This window comes from Bombyx mandarina, chromosome 17 (genome assembly GCF_030267445.1).
Source record: "Bombyx mandarina strain Sakado chromosome 17, ASM3026744v2".
Taxonomy (NCBI): Eukaryota; Metazoa; Arthropoda; class Insecta; order Lepidoptera; family Bombycidae; genus Bombyx; species Bombyx mandarina.
The window spans coordinates 15,825,871-15,853,410 of record NC_143223.1 but is presented as its reverse complement, the minus strand read 5'-3'; the positions used below and the strand labels follow the sequence as shown (position 1 = coordinate 15,853,410).

At 36.4% G+C, this 27,540-nt stretch overlaps 2 protein-coding genes across 5 annotated transcripts; both read left to right on the top strand.

Moving 5' to 3' along the window:
• The first annotated feature begins 1,432 nt into the window (after positions 1–1,432).
• LOC114248069 (uncharacterized) lies at positions 1,433–13,201 on the top strand. Of its 3 annotated transcripts, none has more exons than XM_089734376.1 (4): positions 1,433–1,578; positions 2,819–2,983; positions 4,674–4,771; positions 5,101–13,201. In XM_089734376.1, exons 2-4 carry the CDS (start codon positions 2,833–2,835, stop codon positions 6,319–6,321), a joined length of 1,470 nt encoding a protein of 489 aa, XP_089590502.1. In that variant the 5' UTR covers positions 1,433–1,578; positions 2,819–2,832; the 3' UTR covers positions 6,322–13,201. The 3 variants fall into 3 exon arrangements, with proteins under 3 accessions (XP_089590502.1, XP_028036993.2, XP_089590501.1); XM_028181192.2 differs by having other exon boundaries at positions 1,572–1,633; XM_089734375.1 differs by lacking the exon at positions 1,433–1,578 and adding an exon at positions 2,355–2,418.
• Positions 13,202–14,697: 1,496 nt separating this feature from the next.
• On the top strand, positions 14,698–20,292 carry LOC114248050 (uncharacterized). Of its 2 annotated transcripts, none has more exons than XM_028181167.2 (5): positions 14,698–15,432; positions 15,882–15,970; positions 16,220–16,854; positions 17,648–17,709; positions 19,076–20,292. In XM_028181167.2, exons 1-5 carry the CDS (start codon positions 15,306–15,308, stop codon positions 19,180–19,182), a joined length of 1,020 nt encoding a protein of 339 aa, XP_028036968.2. In that variant the 5' UTR covers positions 14,698–15,305; the 3' UTR covers positions 19,183–20,292. The 2 variants fall into 2 exon arrangements, with proteins under 2 accessions (XP_028036968.2, XP_028036970.2); XM_028181169.2 differs by having other exon boundaries at positions 17,930–20,292.
• Positions 20,293–27,540: the final 7,248 nt, after the last annotated feature.

Genomic DNA, 27,540 nt, shown 5'->3' with positions numbered 1-27,540 from the left:
AACAAAATCAACACTCAAAGATAAGTTTTTATTTTTGATTACTAAAGTTCCACCACATAAGTACCACAGTGTACGCCTCGGCAAAAGTACCACAGTGTACGCCTCGGCAAAAGTACCACAGTGTACGCCCACTACATAAGTACCACACTGTACGCCCACTACATAAGTACCACAGTGTACGCCCACTACATAAGTACCACAGTGTACGCCCACTACATAAGTACCACAGTGTACGCCCACTACATAAGTACCACAGTGTACGCCCACTACATAAGTACCACAGTGTACGCCCACTACATAAGTACCACAGTGTGCGCCCACTACATAAGTACCACAGTGTACGCCCACTACATAAGTACCACAGTGTGCGCCCACTACATAAGTACCACAGTGTACGCCACAACATCACACTACACAACATCCTTATCCGAACACCTTAAATAAATCTACGAGAACCGCCGAGAACTCTACGAGAACCGCCGAGAATTCTACGAGAACCCTACTATACCCTCCGAGAACCCTACTATACCCTCCGAGAACCCTACGATACCCTCCGAGAACCCTACGATACCCTCCGAGAACCCTACGATACCCTCCGAGAACCCTACAATCAAATCGCATTAATAAGTCTCAAACCTACATAGTTACAAGTAACGCAAGTATAACAGATGCGCTACTCAGAGAAACTTTTTATTCCTGTAGGTCAATGAGAATCAAAGAAAAAACCTACGAGAATCAACGAGGCTGGTGCAGAGCGCGCACCGCCTGTCAGTATGGCCGTGTCGGCGCAAATATGACTATTTACCTACTGATCATCAACTAATTACTCTGTGATAAGAAATTGATGTTAAACAGTCCCTTTTATTGTAATTTCAATACTTTAAAATCTTGTAAACACGCTCACGTGTTTAATACTTGTCAACACGCTGACGTGTAAAGTCCTATAAATACGGCCGTGCTGTCTAGCGTTTATTCATTCGTGTCCGAGCCGTAGTACAGTACGGATCTCTCTGTAACGTTGTTATGCTTCTCGTGCAATATACGCAGTTCTCGTGAAGTTTTGTTTTGGAAGCCCAAATATGAGTCATCATCGAGAACTTAATGACCGTGACGTCAACAATGCTGACGTCACACTTTTTAAAAACATTCCTTCAGCGTTTCTCCTCCGTCATACACTTAAAATCAAATTAAATTCTCATCCCAATTGACCTCTTTTTCGTTGTTATTTGTACCTAAGATGCTCCCAATATCCCCAAAAACGACAGAATTCTACATGTATTTTTATATTATCAAATACATATAACCAATAACAACTGAGATTTACCTTTAATATGTATGTCCCTAATCCCTAATCACCCCATTTTACGGTATCTAGTTGGTAGCACTTGTCATGGTCTCCGATCGATATTTAATATCATCTTCATTTCATTTCCTTTCACTCCACATTATCATTTTTCATAAAAATAAGCACGTAAATAATTAAAATAAGACATGCTTGAAAAGTCTTAGTTACCAGGTCATAAAATCCTTCAAAAAAAGCCGATCAATCAATACATTTTAGTACCTACATACATAGAGGTAGGTTCAAGTTTTACAATTAAATAATATATTTTATTTAATGAATTAAACATCGGTACGTACATATGTATTGGCTTTTTGTTTTATAAGCCTAATATTTTACATTTGGATTAGGTAGTGGTTATTTGTATATTGTGACAGTTATGTGTTTTTCGATGAAAGTTGCTGTTTCAATTTCATGTCCGTTCACGCTGTTGTTACGTAGTCCATTAATTGTAGTGTCTTAAAATTTTGCAATATTTTTCAATATTGCTTAATAACAATTCATAAAAAATTATATAAATAATAATATTCATAATATATTTATTATTTGAGTCTTTCTATCCGTCATCTCAAGGAAAAACAATTTTATACCCCTGTGATAAAATTCAGTGATATGGGTACTACAAATGTACATTTCTTCATTATTTGTTTCACAAAAAAAACTCTATTGTGATAATAATTTGTGTTAATTTGTTAAGTAGGTACATTGTTCCAAAATCACATCTAAACTATCAGCTGCTATCATAAAACGATCTAAGGTATTTGTTTAGGGTGTGATTCACCTTCTGCATTGCCTCTTCAATGTATTAATGTTAAATGCATTTACATAACGCACATACAGAGCTATGATATCACTTACGCGATTCTTGTTAAAACTGAACTGAGTTTGAGAAAATTAATTTTTTAAATGTTATTATTGAGATGTTTGCTTTTAATAATAATGTTATAAGTAGTAGCTTAAATATTATCATTTCATTCTTTAGTTGAGAAGTATTATATTATAATTGTATTAAGATGTTGAATTTTCAATGCTTCTCCTGAAAAAGTACATAATTTGCTTATATGTGTTAGAACACCGTAAGTACAATATAAATCCACCATTACAGATATTATCGACATTGTAATGTTTTAAATAGCAAACACCCATGTTAAATCTCCCTTTGTGCCTGTATTGAGCAATGTGTTCATTTGAACCTTGCAGCTAGGTATCAGTTTCTCTAATTAAATATACTTGACCTACTCAATATGTGTTCACAAATGACTTCCTGTTAAAGAAATTCTTAGGGTTTCAACTCTTGCTGTTGACGTAGTAGTAGGAGTTGATAAGGGTCAAATTTGGAATTCTTTGATTAAAATAAATAGAAAATATCATTGCGTCAGCAAGAACAACAACATTCATATACAATTTATTTGCGATAATGATTTCCCAGTTAGCAGAGAAATGCTCAGGTTCTTAATCTGTCTGTCTATTGAATAGGTCCTGACATCATAATGAGCAATAAGGTGTGGACAACAAAGAGAGATATCCTCAAAGACCTGGCAGAAGTGAATGGAAGAAGATTGCAGAAATTGCACAACAGCGATTTGATTGTTGGCCAAAAACCACCACCAATGCGGCTGTATCAAGATGAAAATAGTTTAGGTTTGTTCAATATAATATAAATGTAAATGTAATGTTGTTTTATAAGTATAAATTCACCCTCACGTGGAGTACTGCTCCCACTTTTAGGCTGGAGCTTTTTTTTTTTTTTTTTTATTGCCCTTGTAGGCAGACGAGCATACGGCCCACCTGATGGTGAGTGGTTACCGTCGCTCATGGACTTCAGCAATGCCAGGGGCAGAGCCAAGCCGCTGCCTACCGCTTAATACTCTCCATAAGCCTCGTTTGAAGAAGGACATGTCATAGCGCTCGGGAAACACCGTGGAGGGGAGCTCATTCCATAGCCGGATGGTGCGTGGCAAAAAAGATCTCTGGAAGCGCACTGTGGATGACCGCAGTGGCTCCAGGTAGTATGGATGAACTCTACTCCGGTGGCGGGCGGTGCGGTGGTAAAAACGAGATGCCGGTATCATCTCGAATAATTCCTCAGAGCACTCCCCATGGAACATACGGTACAAAATACAGAGGGAACCGAAGTCCCTCCGCAGACCCAGAGGTTCCAAACGATCCGAGAGAATGGGATTATCGACAATCCGAACGGCCCTCTTCTGTAGGGAGTCAAATGGAAGAAGCTGGTATTTGGGAGCTCCCAAGTACCAGCTACTTCCATTTCCATTTGACTTCATACAGAAGAGGGATGTTGGGATTGTTAATAATCCCATTCTTTATGGATTGTTTGGAACTTCAGGGTCTGCAGAGGGACTTCAGTTCTCTTTGTATTTTGTGCCATATGCTCCATGGGGAGTGCTCTAATAAATTGTTTGAGATGAACCAATCATCTCGTTTTTACCATTGTACCGCCGCCATAGGAGTAGAAATCATCCATACTCCCTGGAGCCACTGTGTTAATCCACAGTGCATTTTCAGAGATCTTTTTTGCCACGTACCATTTGGCTTTGGAATGAGCTCCACTTCACGTTATTTCCCAAGCCCTATGACATTTCCTTCTTCAAACAAGGCTTTAAGGAGAGTACTAATAGGGTAGGGTGTAGCTTGGCTCTGCCCCTGGCATTGCTGAAGTCCTTGGGCTTTGGGAACCACTCACCATCAGGCGAGCCATAGGCTTGTCTGTCTACAAGGGCAATAAAAAAAACGTCATAACCATTCAAATTCAAAATCATTTATTTCAACTTAGATGTCAGTATGACACACTTGTTGAATGTCAAAATACAAATAACAATGTTAACTCTACCACCGGTTCCAAAAAAAACCATAGTCCTGAGAAGAACCGGCGAAACAAACTCAGCGGGCTTTTTTTTTTGTTTTTTCTCAAATATTTTCTTTTTTTTAAATAAATAGAAATATTCACAATAAAAGAAAAAACAAGTCAAAAAAATACAATGAAAAAAAAAAAAAATAATGAAAAATGAAAAGGCCAGGAGTGAGCGCCTCATTCCCACGTAGTGCCATCTAGTAAATAATCCTTAACTTTATAATATGCCTTGTTGCACAAACGTTCATTATAGTACAAAGTCTGCTCTATCTTTTTTGAGACAATAGACTGCAATGGAATAACGACTATGTCTAAGGGGCTTTCAGACTGGATCTGTGTCTTAGGCAGAAAAATAATAGACAGGAATTGTCAATACTACTTTACATTGATAACCATTACAACTTAAATCCTTAATAGACCGTCTTGTTTCTTCAGGTTAAAAACACCTAATTGTTGCAGATGAATTGAATCTCCGTTTCGGCATTGCCCAGGGGGAGATAACAGTTGATGAAGAAACAAAACCAGATCTCAACGCGATTAAGCACATGCTACGTGTGGTAAGTTTTTAGCCGAAAAATTAAGTTCTATGTTTATTGCCGTCGATTATGTCGAGCCGCATTATAAAATAATTAGGCACAGTCTCTAATGGACATCAGGAGTACCAAGGGCACAGCCATGGTTCTATTTATGTAAATATTATCATGTGCCTACTTCGTAAGAAATAAAATAAATCTCACTGTTATTTACATTATGCACTAGACCATGAAGACATTGTCTTTAAATCGCATTAATAATTACTACTACTAAATACTACACATAATATTCTAGATGACAGATTTTTGTGTGGCGCTTACTATTTTCTTCAAGATATTCCTGATGTTTTCAGGTAAACGATTATACGGAAAGTGAGGTGAAAGAGGTAAAACAGAGCTCTACTACTTCAAAGGGTTCTTTTGATATTACAATAACTAAGTTAAATCCTAATGTAGAAGAATTTGTGCCAAGAACTATGCATGATTCTAAAACTTGTGAAAGACAAAATATAAGTGTAATAAAAAAGACTGATAGGGATGTTACATCAAAAAATGATAAGAGTGAAACTAATTTTACAATTGCTAATCATAATGAACGCAATGGGAAGGTAAACGATTCTCTTAGTGCTAGTAATAAGATAGTTAAAGAAACTGAGAGCAAAGATATAGTTATGCAGGCATCACTAGACAATGCAATTTGCACACAAGCAGCAAATGAGCTGAAAAAAACTATATTAATGAGTAATGCGAAAAACCCACAAATGAAGAAAGCCAAAAATGTGGCTATAGCTAATCTACAGAAGCTTCTGTCAATACCGAATGAAAATTTGAAAAGTCGTACAGTTAAAAATGAAATCAAATTAATCACTCCAGACTATTACGAGAAATGCAAAAGTTTGCCTTTGGAAAAAGAGGGAGCTACAGAAATTCCAATTAAACAAAACGTTATGAGAATTACCAAAGTGCCTTTACTAGATATTGACACTGATATTGATAACAAAAATCAAGTTGATGATAGCATATGTAACAGGAAAAAATTTGCTGCTCTGAAAGATTATGAAATCAATTTAAGAAAATCACCCATGAACGTGATAAACTCTGCATTACCTCAAAGATTTGACAAACCTTTGTCCTTACCAGAAATTAAAAATGGAGCTACAGAAGCATTGACGAATGTTAACGCGTCTGATTCACAAATACAAAATTCCATAAAGAAAGTAAGTACTTGGCTCAATGAAACTGACGAAAAACTAATAAAAACAGGAGTATTTCTCAATCCTGTAACTTTCAAACGGAAAGATACAAGCAGAAGGAATTCTCCCGTTGAAACTGAGAAAAAGGTTGCCAAGCAATCAAACTACTGTGTCACTGAACAGTACAAGCCTTCTAAATACGCTGATGAATTGATGCAAATGTACACAGCCAGGGTAGAGGAGAAGAAAAAGAAAGAACTTGGAAACACATGGGTGAATCTGGACAGAATCCTGAAGGAGAAAGACGATGAACTCAAGAGGGCCAAATCTGGAAACTCTATGGAAGATTCTGAAAATATACAAATGCCTTTGAACATATAGATTTCCTTGTTAAATTTTAAGCAAATTGACTCGTAATTATTTTTCTATTAGCCGTCTTCCGAATCAGTGAGAGTGATGTTCTGAATAGTTTTAAGTAGGAGTATAAAATGCAGCAGTGTTGCAGGCATGCACGACATTTAAAAAGGTTAATCTGTATAAAATTTATATATGTTTGGCTTGCATTTAAAAAGGTTCACCAAACTCATAGCAAACAATTAAGTATCAAAGCTCCATTTGCATAACTGTACAAACAAATAGCGTGCAACCTGTCAAAACGTATTGGTATTGTTAATGTCAAGCAACACTACCAGAGTATTTGCTCGTCTGCTTACGCTAGCTAATAGAATGGTCGTTTTAATTGTATACAATGTTTGTATATTATGCTATTATTCAATTAGTAAGGGAATTTATGCTCATGGCCCAGTAGTATCAAGTGGGTCTCTCAGATGAGGTTGGAGGCTTAAAATTGGATGTACAAACCATTACGATTTGACTATTTATGAAAGTCATAAGTGAGTCGTCTATTATCAAAGGTGGCAATCTGTGCATTTGGACAAAAAAATGTTATTGATATGTCAATACAGATTGATTTGAATATAATCGTCTCCTTCAAAGAATACGGTTCAAAACCTGCATTAAATAAAGGTTAATACTTAACCTATTATTTATCTAAGATGTCGTTCAGAAGAGTTTTGTGACTGCCAATGGAATACAAAGTCAATAATTCGTTTTTCTGATTTACCCATAATTGTCCAAAAGTCACATTGCCGGCTTTGATAATAGTAGACTCAAGTATGGAAGGTAAATGTGTTCACTAGTGTTCACAGTTGACATCTTGTTTACAATGTTTATATCGGGACATTTCTCACACAATTCTGTATACAGGCTGGCTGTAAAGTTAATTCCCTGATATTGTGTTAAATGACCGTGGAACGTGTAACAAGGTTATAATGTTCATATTTGTGTAACATTAGCACAATGTTGGATTTGATGGTTCACAGACATGATTTGCACTTGGGTCTTGTTGATTTATCGCAACATACACATGGTATCCTATCTGCTTAGGAATTCTCACTCTGCTGTAACAACTCTGATTAAAAAATTATTTAAAAAGCACCAGACTCATCTCCATTTTATTCTAAGTTGTTGTAACATAGTCATTATGTTTGTTTGTTGATAAAACGGTAAGATTGTATCGTGTTGCCTTCCAAGTCACTGAAGTAGGAAACCTATGGAAATGAAACGTCAACAAAAAATGCGTGCCACTGTGACGTCATCTGGCCGCTAAACATGGCGGTTTTAGTACTGCCCAGAAGATTTTAATGTTATAAGGTTTTATCGATAAACGTTCTTGGCTCATTTTATTTAAATATTGTTGAGTATTCATTATTTGTAGAATTTATACTTTAATAGAAAGTAAGTAGGTATATTGTTATGTGCAAAGATGATGTGATTTAGTTGTGTGAAATCTAAGACAAGTTCGTGCTTTAAATTTGCCAAGTAAATTATATGACGATTTTTAAAAGTTACTACACTGATTTTATAAAGTTGTCGTTTAACGGCTGAACTGAAATGACAATGACATTTGGTGCGCTAAACATGCATAGACCTATATAGTAGGGACGCGACATATTTATTCTATATGTACAATTGCTTATACAAATAGCACCCATTTTGAAGGTACACACATAAACATATATCTATCTCGTTCTTACTCAGCACTGTAACTCGCAGGAAAACAATATAACAGTATTTCAGTGCGTACATAAAATTAAACAAGAATGTACGTAAATGTCTAATGAGGCCGAAAATCCGCCATGTTGAGCGCACCAAGTGTCATTGTCACGTCAGTGTCTGTTTCAGTGTCAGCCGTCTGTTTTGGGTTGTACATTATTTATTGACTTTGATGTCGATTTAATATGATTGCTTGTAGAAAATTTCTTATTTTATCATGCTACCCTGCTTAAAACATACAAAAATAATAATTAAAACATTTTATAGGATCCCAAGAAAGTCGATGCCCCAAAACTATGATCTATATAATATATTTAAATTCATTATGGAGCACTACTCCGAAAAAAAGGTTTTTTCCATTTTTCGGTCGGAATCTATTGATCATGACACTAATCATAAATAGCTCTTAATAAAATGTGTCATCAAAACATATTTAGACATTCTGTTTAGATATTTCGGGAAAAAGGTTACCGACAAAATCTCTCTTCGGAACTATTTAAATAAAATAGTTTTATTCCGCAGCGAGTAAAAAACTATTGTAAATTCGTTAAATTTGTAATAATTAAGTGATTTTAGAGAGGAAGTCACAAGGAATGACGTTTGTAATTAAATAAATGTTCTGAAGGTGTTTTTTTTATCACGCGGTCCCTTGATAAGTTTTAAATTTGAATCATTCTCAAGCGAGAGTGATTCAAATGGTGCGGCGCACCTACCTTGAGGTGCGTTGCGGTAGTGTTACGGACTTTAGAGTCAGCAACACAATTAAAATAGATTGTAATAGAGAGGCAAGTAGTCTAAGAAAAACGCGTACTCTTATTTTGATATTTAAAACAGCATAGCTAGCATGCTAACGTTTTATCGCCGGCATGAAGCTTTCATCCCTTTCCGGCATATACGCAAGTGCGAGCGACACGGCAACATACGAAACGACGATAAAATTTAACATGCTAGAAATGGGAAGATGCCACTGTACTACGCCATATGTAAAAATCAGTATAACAACTTTTAGAAATCGTCATATCGTTTACTTGGCAAACTGGCATGAATTTGTCTTAGATTTCACACATCTAAATCACATCTTTGCACATAACAATAAACTTACGTCCTATTAAAGTATAAATTTTACAAATAATTATTACTCAACAATATTTAAAATAAAATGAACCAAGAACGTTTATCGATAAAACCTAATAACATTAAAATCTTCTGGGCAGCACTAAAACCGCCATGTTTAGCGGCCAGATTACGTTACAGTGGCACGAATTTTTTGTTGACGTTTCATTTCCATAGGTTTCCTACTTCAGTGTAAACATGGCGGATTTTCGGCCTCATTAGACATTTACGTATCTTCTTGTTTAATTTTATGTACGCACTGAAATACTTTTATATTGTTTTCCTGCGAGTTACAGTGCTGAGTAAGAACGAGATAGATATATGTTTATGTGTGTACCTTCAAAATGAGTGCTATTTGTATAAGCAATTGTACGTATAGAACAAATATGTCGCGTCCATACTTTATAGGTCTATGATCATGTTGCCCTCCAAGTATCCTCGCATTATGGAATGTCATTTCAATGTCAAAGTTCACAATTAAGTTTGCGAGACCAAAATGCAAATGTAACGCAATATGAAAACTTTTTTTAAAATTTTATTTCGTAGTTAGAAATTTAATTTTTATTTACTAAGAAGAAAGTTTTATTTAGTTAGTTGCGTATTAGTGTAATTGTAGATTATTAAGAAAGCTGATGTGCGACCTGCCTTGACATTTGCTGTAAAAGACTTTTGATAGGATGGAATGATAGTAAACATTAGCCAATCAACTATCTAGAAAATCAATTTGATTGGATTGTTTTTACTGTCGAAAGATTGTAATATATACAGGGTGTTTCGTTACTGGTTACCTAGAATAGAGGGAGTTAATAACTAAGAATAACACTTGAAAGTCTTGAGTCTATAGTTTTGAAGTTATAGCTTTTATTGTCCTAAGTGTGTCGTTTTGAAATAATAGTTTTTTTTTAATTTGTTATTTAGATTTAATTGTCGTACATTATACCCCAAATTTTAAATTTTAAATACGTTAATTACGTCTTTAAAAAATCCAAACTTCAAAACTATACGACTTAGGACAAAAAAAATTAAGTGTTTATCTTCTATATGAATTCTATTCCGCATACCCCGTTGTTCCACTACTAATGGGACACCCTGTATAATATAGCGTATTACAGTTATGGGATCATGGGTTTTAAAACTAGCACCCAAAGAAAATCTAGGGAACACACCTAGATAAGATAAGAACAAGTTTTTTCAATTGAAAATTATAGCAGATAAATAGTCTACTCTCTATACTCTAGAAATACTCTAGAAATTTCCACGGATCGTAGTTTTTTTTTTCTCTGAATCAAGTTCCGATCCTTGTTTGACAGTCGTGTATGTCCCAAACGGTGTCCCGGCACACGGGCAATACCCAACTAAATATCGTGACCCCGTGGAAATGCGATCATTGACACAAATTCTCAAATGGTGAATGTCTTTCTGATGTTGATCATCAAAGTTGATGAACGAATCTATCGGGTAACGGGTCTATCACGTATTCTTGTGTTTTCTTTTGCAATTTTTTAAATTACTCCACTAGAAAGGCTTTTAAGTTTTTTTAATTATCTATGTAGATATTATTAGTGTAATTGGTTTATAAAAACGGAAACGACTTGCTTTGAATTTTGCTGTAAAAGTCTTTTGACAGGAAAAATTTTAGTCAAGTGGGGCAGTTAAATATACGATCACTGTATATGTGATTGGCCTTTGGTTGTAACACACAATGTCACATATGGTGATCGTAAATAATACAATAATGAACTCGTAACGATCTGCAAAGCAACTCTCCCGGTTCGTACAAAGTTTTAAACAAGAACGAATATCTAATACTTTTAGGATGTAATATCCATTGAATATTCCCTCGTGTCGTGGGGAATATTAAAAACGCCGCTACTTTTTGTCTCTAATAATCGATCACTGGTTTGTCGAGCACGAGGCGTGGCGGTCGGATAATTCAGCTGCGATGCGCTGGAAATATGATGAAACTTGTCATAATGCTCGTACGTCTTTCTGATGTCTAACGTTAAAATTGCCGTGAGCTATTAGTCAGTGGAGCCAAACTAAAAATGAATGAACTAAACAGGGCTGTCCTGCAAAAGTTTATCTTGTTCCGTTTCGTTTTAAACAATAAACTTAACTTACCGTATAGAAACAGTAACCACTGTTTTATTGCGAATTATTCAGAATGTTCTACTTTATTTCCAAGAAAACTGAGACCCGATTTGAAATTTGCTGTAAAAGTCTCTTGAAAGAAAGAACAATAGTAAAAATAAGCCAATATAAATATTTCATAGAAACTGAATACATTGTTTTGTATTTGATTGGCTTATTCTGCTATTTAATCAACGGTCTTCCGAATCTCTGGAATAGTGTTCTGCAGTTGAAGCCCTACTCTTGCAAGACACTGGTTACAAAATGTAATATCAAGTGCAAATGTAGATTATTTTTTTCGTATTAATTTTATATGTATTTATGAACTGCGACAACTGTAAAAGTAGAAATTAAATCTAGTAATAATATCTAAGTCTATATCTGATTACTACCTATGTCCCTTTTGCCATAGTAGGGTTCGCCACCGGAGCAGTGTTTATATACTTATACTATATTTTGTATAATATAGAACCACTAAAATATCATACCACCATCTCGTTTTTACCATCGCACCGCCCGCCACCGGAGTAGAGTTCATCCATACTACCTGGAGCCACTGCGGTCATCCACAGTGCGCTTCCAGAGGTCTTTTTTGCCACGTACCATCCGGCTTTGGAATGAGCTCCCCTCCACGGTGTTTCCCGAGCGCTATGACATACTCTTCTTCAAACGAGGCTTGTGGAGAGTACTTAACGGTAGGCAGCGGCTTGGCTCTGCTCCTGGCATTGCTGAAGTCCATGGGCGACGGTAACCACTCACCATCAGGTGGCCCGTATGCACATCTGCCTACAAGGGCAATAAAAAAAATGTTTTTGTCCATGCACGTCCGGTTTTGAAATGAAATTCCCTCCACTTTTTTCTTACCACTATAACATATCCCTTTTAAGAGGGTATTCGTTCTCACCCTTCTTAACGTTCATATCCTCTTTATCTATTTCTCCTCCTCGCTCACTCTCCCTTCTTCTCCATCTCCCTCTCTCCTTCCTCGACGCTGTGCAACATTTTAGATCTGTTCCGGTGGTTGCTGACTTCGTGAAGAGACAGCGACTACTCACTATTAGACCGTTTTTTTATTGCCCTTTTAGACAGACGAGCATGCGGCCCACTTGATGATGAGTGGTTACCGTCGCCCATGGACTTCGGCAATGCCAGGGGCAGAGCCAAGCCGCTGCTAACGTATGTTCGGTTGTCTACAGTGGTAATAAAAAAAGCGTCATGACGAGCGCTCTCTATTGTGTAATTAGTTATCATTGTAATTGAGATAAAAGTCGAGAGAAAAATCCACGGCCTTTGTTACTGAACCCTAAAACGTAAGATTTCATAGACTTTAAGATTTTCAAATCTAAGAGAAGTTCGGTTTATATAGACATCGAGACTTTTTACCCAAAAAAATACAAACAAATAATTGAATTTGTACTTTACATTATGTTTACAAGGTTTTTTACTGCAAAATGCTATTGAGATCGGAATACAGTTAATAACCGTCTCATTCAAGTACAACTCTTGGCAAAACTCTGTCCAACGAATTTGAAAAAGAAAATTGGTGAATTGACTTGGTGTTGCATTGCCTCTCTCCCAGATCAGACTAATTGCAAGTTCAATAGTTTTACTTGAATGTAGCGAATGAGTGCGTTGGTTCAGCGACGTAAACTGTGACTTGAATGAAACTAAATTGTAAAGACCTTTCAAGTCACAAGGGAAAATTCCGCCAACTCATACTGCCCCTGATATAATATAACCAATGCATCAAACTGCCAAGTCTTTTCATGTTTAGATTAGTAAGAATTGAACTAACCAATGCAATCTTATTTTTCCTCAAAATCAATACAAGATATTTGCAATGGAAACTCGATTTGAAATGACGCATAAACTGTGGATAAAGAATACAAAAAAATGTGGGAAAGTAATAAAAAAAAACTATTTATTAAGTTAGCCTGCGCTGGTCCAATTTCAAGAACCATTCACCTTTCAACGCAACCTAGTAATAAAATGTAACTTTAAAAAATTAAAAGAGTAAACAAACTCAAACGCAAAACATGTAAAAAAAATTAAAATAAAAAAAAAAATGTAAAATGACTGCCGTTGTTTCATTTCTTTCTTTTCAATGTCAGTTTCTTCAGAAGAAAATGTGATATTATCCTTAGTGATTTTTTTTATTGCCCTTGTAGGCAGATGAGCACACGGCCCACCTGATGGTGAGTGGTTACCGTCGCCCATGGAATTCAGTAATGCCAGGGGCAGAGCCAAGCCGCTGTCTACAAAGGCCTATATTTCATCATTTATGAATGCATTTCTGAATGAATGAGCTCACAGCCTTATTTTTAAATTGATAACCGGAGCTCATAGACATCACAGTTCCATGCCGCCACCCATTCAAAAACATGAGCTCGAAGTCTGAATTGTATCATGTCGATGGCCCGTCAATCTGAAACTTCACCCGGGTCTTTAGAATAAAGTTCTGAAAATAAAGCTAAATTAAGTGAGTGCTAAATTTCGTGGGTCGTACTGGATATGAATTTTCTATGTACGAGGTACACACTAAGTCAAAATACCAAATCATCATGTAGAAGCAAGACCAAAATAAAGAAGAAATTACGAAATTATTTACCATGATTAGGAGTACATTTTAATTGTTAAATAAAATCCACTCGGTTAAAATCTCTTCATTTTCCTATCGACAGAATTTGTTGTAAAATTAAATATTCCTTGCACAGAAAAGTGCAAGAAAAAGTTTGATTTCTTTTCTCTCTGTCTATCTCTTTTTCTGTAACTCAATAAGCTAACAACTCGGGTTCGTGAGAAACTTCTATCAGCGAGAATGAGATTGCGGCCCGTTGAAATCATAATTAAGTTATTTTTTATCCTACATAATTCCTCATAGCCTAAGCCATAGCTACCTATAGCTATACCAGATTCGCACCGAAGGGTAGATGAGCTCACGGGCGAGAGAAACTGCTAACCCCAGGCCTAAAAAGTATTTCGCAGAATCTACTGCCGGATTGGAACCGCGACGCACTGAGAGGATCCAACGAGAAACTTAGTGGGTTGTGTCTATGGGTAGGTTGCTCGTTGACTCTTCGTTGTAATCGACGAGGTCGGTGATCGGTACTTGAAAAACCTGAAAGCTTTAAGTGGATGAAGCTAACTTTAGAGTGGATCGGGGGGATCAAACAGTACATGTTTCGGGCCACAGAAAAATAACAAACACATTCCTTCCCAGATCAGATCAGATCATTCCTTGATTGATATTAGGGTTATAGAAACTGATGGCCTAAGAGGTAGGCAGGTAGGTAGGTAGGTAGGAGAGATAGAAGGCATTAGAATATTTAAAAAAAAATATCAATGCAGTCTAGTGTCAAACGTCATAAAAATATAAATTTGCAATTCTTGTGATTGTTTGGTGGAAACGCGGATAGCGTACGGTACATACCTATTTGTGTGAATCGTTTTTATTTCTTATTATTATTATTTTTTAAATATTTATTATTTCTTTAGTATCTGTGAAAGTGCACAAATATGGGAAGATGAAGCAAAGCCACTGGACGTAACTCCAAAAAGTCCACTGAAAAAAAATTCAGTAAATGACCACAATTTTACTGAGATTATATTTTATCCCATATCATCCCATTTAATTTAATTTAATCCCAGTAGATTAATATCTCAAATTAATCATCTTCATTTCATTTCACTTCTTATTATCATTTTTCATATATTTAAGAATATAAATTAAAATAAAACATGACCTAAGGCTCATGGTTACCAGGACATAATCCCTTAAAAAAAAATTAAGTGACAAATGACAATGCAGTGCAATGATGTTTTATTCATGTTTTATTAGAAATTAAACAATAAGATAGTAATTATAGATTTTGTACATATCATTGCAAATTGCAATATATAATCGGGTACTTAGTGCTGTAGAAGGTATTTTTTACGACAATGAAGACTGATAATACCGCATGAAACATAGATTTTAATTAATGTCCTAACTGTAAATTTTGTAAAAAATGTCCAAGTGGACCAGTAAGCATGCAATTCTTCGTGATTTGTGCGAAGCCCAAGGCCAGGTACCGGTGGAAATAGATCTTACAGTTTCAGCAGCTGATAAACCGCCCCCTTTAAATTTGACTGAAGGTAAACTCAATGAACGTAAAAAGTTGATAGTACATTATTTTCTACATGATGTAAATAATAATATAACATTTGTTGCTTACATTACTATCAATAGAATGTAAATATAAACAATAAAATATTCATTTTTAAATCAGAATGTATATTTCTTTCAAGGCAATAAAATGTCAAAAATTACTTTAATTTTTGTTGTTGTCTGTAATTGAGTCTGCAGGAAATCTATGCCTATGCACTGGAGAGGGCAAGCAAGTGATACCGAAGTTGAACTGACTAAAATCCCTATAGCTCAAGAAGTTATCCAGCCCTTTGTTAAAATTACAAGTTGTTGACGTACTATACGATAAGATAAACATTGATGTTGAGAAATTTTAAATCCTTTTTCTAGCAACTTTTTGTTAGTTAAATTAAACAAATTATCTGGAGAAAATGAATAACTTATAATTTATTTACAGAGACAGAAGAGGAATTTTTTAGACATTATGGAGATGGGGATGTTATTTCCACTCCAGACTTTGGGCTCATTAAAGAAATGTTAGAAAAGGTATGTAGTAAATTTATAAATTTATAAACCTAAAATTTCTATCAGCCCTGATAGCTGATGTGCTTCTAGTTTTTAATAAGTTTTATATTTATAACCTTGACTCTTACTTATATTTTTATGGAATTAGAATATATAAATTAATCGGAATATATGAATGCAACCAATTCTGTTATATAAATCACATTCTTTTTTTAGTCTTCAGTGAATTAGTCTAAAATGTGTAGACAACAACTTCGTTTTACTTTTCAGGTTAGTGAAGTTAACCTCCACTCTTATGAATGTGTTGAAAATTCACCTGATGAACTGAAAGACAGTCCCAGGACCTTTGAAGCAACCCCATGTGCTGAAAACACAGAAACACCAATTGAAAAGAAGAAGAAAATCAAAAGAAAAGAACGCAATGTAGCCATTGAATCAATTTTTAAAATGGAAAATCAAGAAAATGCTTTATTAAAGTTTGAAAGTGCCAATGAATTTCCAAAGCTACTTAAACCAAATGATTTTATCTCTGATGATGTAAATAACACTGAAAGTAATATACTAAAGTCGGTTAGAGAGGTCCCGAAAGAAAAAGATTCTATAAACACTAAACCAAGTAGTAGCAAACAGGCTGTATCACCATTTAACTCTCCAAAAGTCAACTTAGAAGCAGTGCCTATGTTCAAAAAGAAGAGTCCTTCACATAAACCAGTTCAAGCTGTAGAAAATCTAGTTAGTAAAGCAAGATGTAAAGCAAGAAGCCAGGACCATGGTATATACAGACCTTCACAGATGGCAGATGAATATTACAAAGAGTATTTAGAAAGAGTGAAATTGAAAGAGACCATCCATGAAGATATTTGGTCTAGAGCTGAGAGACAGATGAAAGAAATTGAAGCTAAGAAGTGAGTCATTACTTATATTTCATTTCAGTAATGGTGAATTTTTTAAGGAGCCCATAAAGTGTGGATGTTGCCTTGGAGCTTGAGGTGGTGTAAGGCTTAATGCAGTGAAATAATTGTCATCTGATAATTCAAACTGTAAAGCAAGTCTTCCCTGCGGTATAAGTAGACAAGAAGTTGTACTGGTCTGTGCAGGCTCATAACTCAGTCTTCTTCTCCTTATCAGCCCACAGACGTCCACTACTAGACATAGGCCTCCCCCAAGTGTTGCCACAAAGACCGGTCCTGCACTGCCTGCATCCACCAAATTCCTGTAAACTTCAATAGAGCGTCGGTCCATCTTGTGGGAGGCCTACCCACGCTATGTCTTCCAGTACGCGGTCACCACTCAAGAACTTTCTGGTCCCCAACGGCCATCCGTTCTACGAGCAATGTGCTCTGCCCACTGCCACTTCAATGTCTCAATCCTTGGGGCTATGTCAGTTACCATGGATTTCCTGCGAATTCCCTCATTTCTGATTGGATCTCGCAGAAAAGAACTAGGCCCATTGTGAGCGACCACGTCTCAGTGCCATATGTTATCACTGGCAACACACACTGGTCAAAGACTTTCATCCTGAGACTCTGTGGTATTTGTGATAAGAAGATTTTGTAGCTTTCCGAACGCTGTCTATCCGAGCTTGATTCGACGATTGACCTCTTTTTCGAAGTAGGACTCAGACATATTTTATTTCCAGGAGTTGTAAGTTAAATTGCCAATCACTTGATCAATAATTGTCAAGTTTGTTTTGTTCAGGAAACTAGCAGCATCTTCATCATGTGCAGCTACTGAAAGTGCAAAATTAAATGAAAATGAAGGTAATTAGATCATTTATAAAACATAAAATGCATGGTTTATATAAATATTATTTTGAAACTAACAAAATATGTATTTTAATTTAGTTACTTCTAAAATATGAATACAAAGATTTTGATTAAATTATTAAGATATAATTATATATGTTTATTTATTTTATTGAGTTTTTTTGTGTAATTTGAAATAGGGATGATTTAATTTGCAGACTAATTTCTTTAATAGGTGCTGCCATTTGAGCTAGGTGGGGAATAGCACCTTGAATAAAAACTACTACTAATTGGCTATAAAGGATTTTCAATACAATAGAATAAGCTGTCAGGTCGACATGAACTGTGTAGTGGATGATATTTTATGTGAAGGAATCAAAAATAGTAAATGGTGACGAGTTGCTGTTTTTCATGTCGGTCTTAAGTTTTGAGAATAATAATGTTCTATGAACTAGTTGCCGGAGCTGGAGGATGTAATGTACAACGCACTGCCAAGCTGGTGCCCACTGCTGAAATCTTCAAATCTTATTTGTAGAAGTACAGACTGCAGTGCTCGGGAACACTGTGGATGGTTCAAAATAGTGTTGATACAGCTGTTAGCAGTGTAGGATGGCCTGATGGGTTGACGTTTCAGTCTTAGATAAGCCTCTAAGGCAGTCTCGGCCCGGCGTGCATACGTTGCGAGTCCGGTTTCAGTGTTGACCGCGTGACCCCCCTTACATTGCCCGGGTACTGACCTCGGGCGACGATTAGACGCTTGGGTGACAGACAGTACAGAGGAGTACTTTAATATGTTTTTCTTTTGTCGTATAACTCTTGTCAGAGCGGTCGTTGTCTTCATTCGGTATCATTGCTGTCCCTCAAGAGCAATCGCCACTTTTCCCGGTTTGTGGTGCGCCTGGTACACTCAGCAAACAACCGCCTTGGCTTGGTCGGTCCATCGCAAGGGCAACCTTCCACGTGGTCTGGTGCCTTCTACTTTGCCTTGAACGACAAGGCGCTCTATGGAGACATTTCCTCGCCGGGAGACATGTCCAAAAAATGATAGTATGCGTCCATGCACGAGCACCGAAAGACCTTGCTTAATGTCGAGTTCTTGAAGATGGTAATATTGGTGCGAAGTTCGGTAATCTAATCTAATGACATTATTTGTCATTCTTTGATGGGTCCTAAAGACAGTGGAGTCTCACATATCGCGCGCGCTCCGTACACACTCCCTAGACTTTTCAGGAGGTTCGGCCCCAGCCCAAAAAATACTGTTGGTAGTATCGGGAAGGTTTTGTAAGGCAAGGCATCAAGGTAACAAGGCATCAGTGTACGGCAGGCGGTGCAATGACTTCGCAATTATTATTAGCGCTATTAATAAGTATGTATTTTCCAGCTCTCGATGTTGTAAGACTGCCCCATCACCGGCACGAGTTGCCGGGAGACTGCGTCGTGTGTCAACTAATGACCGAGCGCGGCTATGACTATAGCTCTATAGAATAATACGTATAACAATAAGAAAGTGCCCTAAAATATCTTTAATTACCTTTTGGTCTGTAATATTTTAGCGCGTACTCGAGGAACTGCGCGCGCAATGTTAAACATAAATTTTTGAACGTTATTTGTATTGTGTATTGATAGATAACAAAGATGGGGCCTGACCTCATGTCTCAAGGTGGGTGGCAACATTCACTTGGTGATGTTAGTGGCCCCCCAAAGCACGTTAGTGCCTCAATGACTGCTCAAAACCAGTGATACTTGCATGAAACTTTATGGAACGTATATATATAGAATCGGTTATAAACTGATATTCCTATCATTATTAGATTAGCTTAAGATTTTGTCAATCCTTCGTTACCTTCGTTACAATAAAATAAAGGGATATTAATTCGTAAAATTAATCTTAATTAAGGTCGATAAAAATCTTTGTACAGTCTTTGATGGCTGGAATGAATTTATTCTATTAAAAATCAGGAGTATAACTCCTTGGAGATCTGCTCGATATCTTACTAGACCAGTCACGTGTCGGGCCCTTGCGAAATCTAAGGGCGGGTGAGGGAACTGGCCGACTGACCATTTCCTTTTCTGCTATTGATGAACAGGTGATAGCTACCGCGGGTCAACACGACGTGAGGTCGATGTCGTAATCGGAATGACGATCGCAACATCAAAAGGGAACGCATGACCCTGTCCAATCTAATGAGAACCAACTTTTAAAGTTATAGTTTGACGGTATTTTAAGTTGAAAATGTGATCTGTAATGTAGTATTGAGATTAATGAAGGCCCTAAAATATTTAAAATATTTCAGTGTAACTGAATGTCGCGTTAGAAGTGTCCATTAGTGCAGTCTCGACTTTAACTCCAGTTTGTATTTATCAACTGACAATGACATTGACATTGAAAGTGTGTCAACGACTGTATATTATAGTACCTAGCTTATAGGTTATTACCGTTATTTAGATTATTCAATTACGTCATATCCCGCTAATGTAATGTAACATTTATTATAAAAAAACTTATAACGTGAACAAATGTACCACAGTTTTAAACATTTGAAAATTTAGACTAGGGCATTTTATTTATTTGTAACGAGAATAAAGTATTTTTATTATTTTTTGTGTATTTATTTGTAACAAACAAGCGTGGTCTGTGTGATTTATGCGACTTTTTTTAACAGGTCTCTGGAACTGCGATGCTTTAAGACAAATATGTTTTCTGTATGGAAACTAGCGACATCTTGTAGCGGATGCCTCTAAACTTATATGTTGTTAAAGTTAAGGCATTTAATTATTGTATAACTAAACACAGAAAAAAGAACATACAAGTCTGTATTTGTTGTAGACAAATTGATTAAATTTTATCAATTTGTGGTTTCTGAAAATTTACAATATCCTTAATTGTAATAAAATATAGGATAGGTAATATTATGTTACTGCCTTTTACAAGAGCAATGAGAAACTAATACTGGCCGACGCCAGTAAAATTTTGATTTTTGAGTGTTTGAGTTGCTTATCTATAACTAATTTATGTGTATTATCTATGCTTTTTAACGTTCTCGAGAGCGTAAATGTTACTCAAATTTGTATGCAGTTGGAACAGCGCTACAAACTCCTACCGACTACGATAGTAGGAAGGATGATTACGAGTTGATACTTACATTGGTAGTTACAGCAGACTAGACCCCACTCCTAAAATCGGCCCAAAAAAAAAAGACTAGACCTCAAAAACTACATCGTCACGCAGAGAAATATATGGAAATTCCAACTTGCTTGAATTGTATTTTTACAATATTTTAAACCGGGTAGGTACATTTGAAACCATGAAATAATAACAATTAATGTCAGATCACAACACATACTCTATACAGTGTAATAATAATTGGTAGGTAATAATTGAAAACCGCCTAATTTTCTTTATTGCTTAGATGGGTGGACGATCTCACAGCCCACTTGGTGTTAAGTGGTTACTGGAGCCCATAGACATCCACAACCTAAATGCGCCACCCACCTTGAGATATAAGTTCTAAGGTCTCAGTATAGTTACAACGGCTGCCCCATCCTTCAAACCGAAACGCATTACTGCTTCACGGCAGAAATAGGCAGGGTGGTAGTACCCACCCGCGCGGACTCACAAGAGGTCCCACCACCAGTAAAGCCTAGCTATTTCTGCGGCAAAGCCGTCGTCTATTTCGGTTTACAGGGTTGACACTTAGTATAATTGAAGCTTCGACGCAGAATCAAAGTTGTATTTAAGAAATACCACCCAAGTTTGAAAGAGGAGGGAGGCGCGAGAATAATGAAAATCATTAAAAATATGTCACATGTCAGTTGATGAAGCTGGAGGAGGCCTGAGTCGTTTAAGATGACAACTGCCGATTCGGAATGTACCGTCAATTAACTACTGAGGTTAATTAACAAGAAACTTTGAGCTCGTCTTTTTTTTTCTTATGTGGGTGTACGAGCTCACAGCCCACCTGACGATAAGTGGTTACCGGAGCTCATAGTAACGTAAATTCCGTCACCCACCTTAAGATAATAGTTCTAAGGTCTCACTTTTTACAGTACAACGGCTGCCCCACCCTTCAAACCGAAACGCATTGCTGCTTCACGCCAGATATAAGCAGGGTGGTGGTACCTACCCTCGCAGACTCACAAGATGTCCTACTACCTGTAATAAAAAAAAATCCAATAAATATATAATGTACTACAATAACATACTTACTAGTTGCTACATATAAATAATATTACAAAATTATGAAAACAAGCATGACTATATTATTATAGAACATCTACTTTACTGAGCACCGAGCAAAGATTCGTTCATTAAGCTTGTTATGTTTTTGTCTTTTTTTGAATGATCAAATGTAAAAAAGCTGTTATAATTAGTTATGTGTTAATAAATAACGCAATTTGCAATTCTGCCGCCAATATTTGTAACAAAACCAATTAAAGCAATAAAGACTTTCAGATAATTGTATTTTTTTATCAAAACAAGTTTTATTTTGTAACGTCGTTCACTATTTTGTTGATAATGCACATTAATTCAAATGAAAAGAAAAACACATTTAACAGAAATTAATCTTTAATTTTTTAAAACGCTTTATTAGCTTCATTTATCTATGACTTGTAACCATAACTGTAACGGAATATTTTAATGTAATCTTCAACAACCCTGAGAAATTCGACTATCATAAAAAATTTCATACGTATCAACGACCGCTGTAAATAGAATAATTATATTACTTTTGCTCAATATTCTGAGCAGGATTTAATGGATAAAAATGAACATTTTCATTTAAGACGTGCTTACGATTTATAGGATGAAGGTAAATATTATTCTTACGTTATTATTATTTTTATTGCTTAGGTGCACTCGGCCACCCTGCCGAGCTCACAGCCCACCTGGTGTTAAGTGGTTATTGGAACCCATAGACATCTACAACGCAAATGCGCCACCCACCTTGAGATATAAGCTCTAAGGTCTCAGTATGGTTGCAACGGCTGCTCAATCCTTCGAACCGAAACGCATTACTGCTTCACGGTAGAAATAGGCCCGGTGGTGGTAGTACCTACCCGTGCGGACTCGCAAGAAGTCCTACCACCAGTAAAAAGTATTTTAAGTTCTTACCGTGAAAACATAGAATAAACTATGGCTTAAGATAATAAAACAGAAGTCCTGAGTAGCAAACGAACCAAAAAAGTGTGTGACCCAAATAGTTCATTGGTAGAACGATCGTTTCTTTATCGTTGTGATCTCTGTCAGGATTTTGGCCAAATGATATGACGTATTGTGGGCCCGCATGATAGATAGCTATTAGATATCGCCATCCAGACGATTTTTAATAAGTTTGACGTGATATTTAAGTTCTAACATTGACACTCTCTGTCTATCAGACCAGATGGGTGATGAATGAATGTATGAGAGATGCGTTTTGTGAGAGTTCTTTGAAAAGGATCGGAATTTCGTTAAATAAACAACTCTAAAATTGCATTGTGAAACTGCTTAACGTCAGAGTTTTGTATTGTTAAGAGTTGCAAAAGACCGCTTGCTTATTTTCAACAGAATATTTAGAAAAATTAAAATTCACTTGTATAAACAAAGATGTTATTGGTGGTACGGTAACCGGTATCTACATCCTGAGGAACAAATCAACAAACACAAATTTCTTGTATTTTGTCTTTTTTATAATTAAATATATCTACTTTTTTCCGTTTTAGAGTTCTGTACCCATACGCCTGCCAATAAGTCACAGTTGTTTTACTCAAAGATAATTGCCCAATGCACATACTATGGCTTTAACTGTGTGATTTAGGCCAAGAATAATATCACCTTATCTCTTCCCGTTAATTTTTTCCTATCTATGCTGGTAGCCTTGACAGGCTATATCAGCGTTACCCTAGCGTGTAGGTGAGCTCTCGGTGCTCAAACCGTAGGTGTTGCTAACACTGGCTCTAGTAAGAGCATTGCTTCACCGAGTCTACCCAATGATTGGAAACGCGACCTACTGAGAAGATCCGACGAGAAACTCAGTGGGCTGTGTCTATGGGTTAATTTACTCGCTGATCTTCCCGTGGGTATCGTATAAGGTTACTAGGAATAGTCCGGAGAAAGGGCAGCAATGTCCTGTGCGCGTTTTGAATCTAGAATATTGCAGTGATTTAAAATACATTATTTAGTTTTATTTTAAATAAATTTTGCCTGCGTCTTCGTCCGCGTGGAATAGTTCGCAAATAATGCTTTATTTTAGAGCAAATTTGGTTAGCATAAAAAACGTTATAGTGAGCCAACTTTAGCATATAGACATGTACTGTCGCGGACTTTTTATTAGATCTTTTAAAGGGGAAAATTCTGTCATACATTATTTTAGCGAAACTTAAACCGTTTCTGCAGCGCACGCAGCGGAAGCTCTCATAAGGGAAAAAACCCAGATTTTTAAACATTATTTATTGGTGCTCCGCTTGTACTGGTCTTAGCGTGATGCTATATAGCCTATAGCCTTCCTCAATAAATGGGCTATCTAACACTGAAAGAATTTTTCAAATCGGACCAATATTTTCTGAGATTAGCGCGTTCAAACAAACAAACTCTTCAGCTTTATAATATTACTAGCTTTTGCCCGCGACTTCGTCCGCGTGGAATAGTTACTTTGGCATAACGCTAAATTTTACCCGCGACTTCATTTACAGTACTCAGGATTGGAACTTCATTACTGAACCGGTAGATGGCGTTGAAGAAGCTAGATTTTGAAATTTTTTGACAAACAATTTTTTTATTTTTCGTAAAAAAAAATTTTTTTTTCTTTATAAAAAGTATCCTGTGCTACTTCTAATACCTTCAAGAATATGTGTACAAAGTTTCATGATGATCGGTTGAGTAGTTTTCGCGTGAAAGTGTAACAAACAAACTTACATTCACATTTTAAATATATTAGTAGGGATTAGTATAAGTATAGATTATTTCTGTAAATTTTACCTCAAGTCCGGAACCCCCTATACATCGACAGACACCCGTTTGCCTGCTTTCAAAATCTTATATTACCTGCTTGCCTTTGAAATGTCAGGAATGTAACTAGATGTGAATATATCTAGACGTGTAAACTGGTTTTGAAGGGCGCTGGGTGACCCAAAACTGGGTTTAAAATGTATGTTTTAAGTTATCCGCTGCTGCGTTATTCTACTAAAGACAGTATGAGACAAATTTTCTAGCCTTTTGTATACGGACATGTACCTACCTGAAAAGATTAAAAATTAATTTAATTTTTATTTTCAAAATATATTTTTTATTGCTTATGTGGGTGGACGAGCTCACAGCCCACCTGGGGTTAAGTGGTTACTGGAGCCCATAGACATCTACAACGTAAATGCGTCACCCACCTTGAGATATAAGTTCTAAGGTCTCAGTATAGTTACAACGGCTGACCCACCCTTCAAATCGAAACGCATTACTGCTTCACGGTAGAAATAGGCAGGGTGGTAGTACCAACCCGTGCTGACTCACAAGAGGTCCTACTACCAGTAAGAATAAAAAATAGAATATCATTTTATTTTCAATGAATTATGTCTTTAGACTTAAATCATCTATCATTCATCATAAATTATCTACAAATAAATCAACAAAGACAACACGGTTGGGTAGGAAACATCTTCTCCTGTTTGTATCCGTTTTTTTTTGTATCTTTTTTTGACAGCTTTTTGTCTTTTTAGAATAGTTATACAGTAATTAAGTTGTACATTAGATTTACCTATATCTTTAAGTGCCAATGTCGAATTTCGATCATTGGGCGAACTATAGTCGTGGTCTAGGCGGTCTAGCTATTAGTATGACAATACTTGAATTTACGTTTTATGTAATCATCAGAATATAATCATGTTAAGCCTGCCATTCACGTGTAGACTAATTTCCCGTTTAGGATTTACAACTGTCCGCGATATTCAAATACATATTCTAATCTGATCACTTTTAGTATTGCACTGTAGGCAGATGAGCATACGGCCCGCCTGATGGTGAGTGGTTGTTACCGTTGCCCATGGACTTCAGCAATGTCAGGGACAGAGCCAAGCCGCTGCCAACTGTTAAGTATTCTCCACAAGCCTCGAAGCCAAGAAGGACAAACCATAGCGCTCAGGAAACACCGTGGAGGGGAGTTCATTCCAAAGCCGGATGGTACGTGGCAAAAAAGATCTCTGGAAACGCACTGTCGATGAACGCAGTGGCTCCAGGTAGTATGGATGAACTTCTACTCTGGTGGCGGGCGGTGCGATGGTTTCAAACTGCTATTAAGAGTGCGTAGTTGCGTAGTTTATACTGCCTTCGAAGGAAAATGAGTATGTGCATGTAAGTATAGGTAGGTATATGTATATGTATGTGGGTCATTTATAGGGAGTCTCTTACTCATAAATCTCAGTGAGACATTAAATGTGAAAAAAAGCGTTATGTTCATTGCGTTGCATGCACATGCGTTGACTTTGACAAATAGAAAAACATTCGATATAAAACAACTTTGTTGCACAATTATTTTAACTAGTGGTCCCGCAGTAGTCGAAATTCAACTATAATTAATTGAAATTATAAGTTTGAACATTATTATCGTTCTATTGTCAAAGACTATCATACTTCTATAATCACAGATTTTGCCAAGATTACACTTTAGATAAATATTAACAAAGACAAACAATATTTAATCTATTCTCAATTCGACCATAGCCTTTATGCAATAAGAAAAGTTTGACATTATATAAATACCTATTATGCATGCGTGTGTGTGTCAAATACACGGTAGTGTGTGTAATGTTTTCTTTATTGATTTAATGTATCTTTTATGCATTATTTTAAAAAAATATTAGCATTGTGCACTTCTTCTCTATATTCTGTATGAGTGTGGAAAATTTCATACTCCTCCATCAGCGCAATTTTCGTAAAAAGGGGTACAAAGTTTTTGCTTCACGTATTAATATATAGATATACTACATTAAAATTTGATGAGATAAAGATAGTTCGACATACGCATTCCACTCAAATTCATTAAATCTTATCGCCACCAACGTGTCGACCCTTTGGTCGAAATAATTACAATTTTTAGTCGATTACCCGGAAATGAAGTTAGAACAGTCCGTGTATGGTAGGCTTTAGTTTACACAACGCCGGATCGCAACTCGCGTTTACATGCTAATCAACAAACAGTGTGCTCGCCGCTTCACTAGTTTAAGACTGAGGCTGTGCTCCGGAATATATATTTATCAAGTATGAGGCATATTATCTTGAATGTCAATAGTCTGGCAGTGATCGTTATGGTGCCAGTGTACAATAAACCCCTTGTTTAAAATGAGACCTTACAACTCATGTCTCAAGGTGGGTGGCGGCGTTTATGTTGTCTATGGGCTCCAGTAACTATTTAACACCAGGTGGGTCGTGAGCTCGTCCACTCATCTAAGCAATAATAAATAAAATAAAATAAATGCCCATCACGCGTCCGCAGTAGACTAGGTAGTACGTCATTAGGTATGCGCCATAATATGAGGTCATGAGGGTTGTGTATTTCGTTCATGTCATAGCGTCAATATCTAATCTCACAAACTCTATATGTCTTGCTGTCGGGTCTTTACGTTTTACTTCTACCGCTAGTGGACAGTACACCCCTTTTGTTACCCCTTTACCCAATTTATTCTGTCGGACCTGTAATAGTTTGTTTTGTGTTCTGCTCGCGAAGCTTTGTAAAGCAGTCAACCACAGAGTTTACAAGTATTTTTTATCCAAATAAGGGCAACAAGGCAAGATGGTGTTCGAAAACCAGTTCAAGCTGCATAGTGCGTTGGCCGTTGCGTTAGTATACTATACTACGCAAGAAGATTATTTCTATAGGA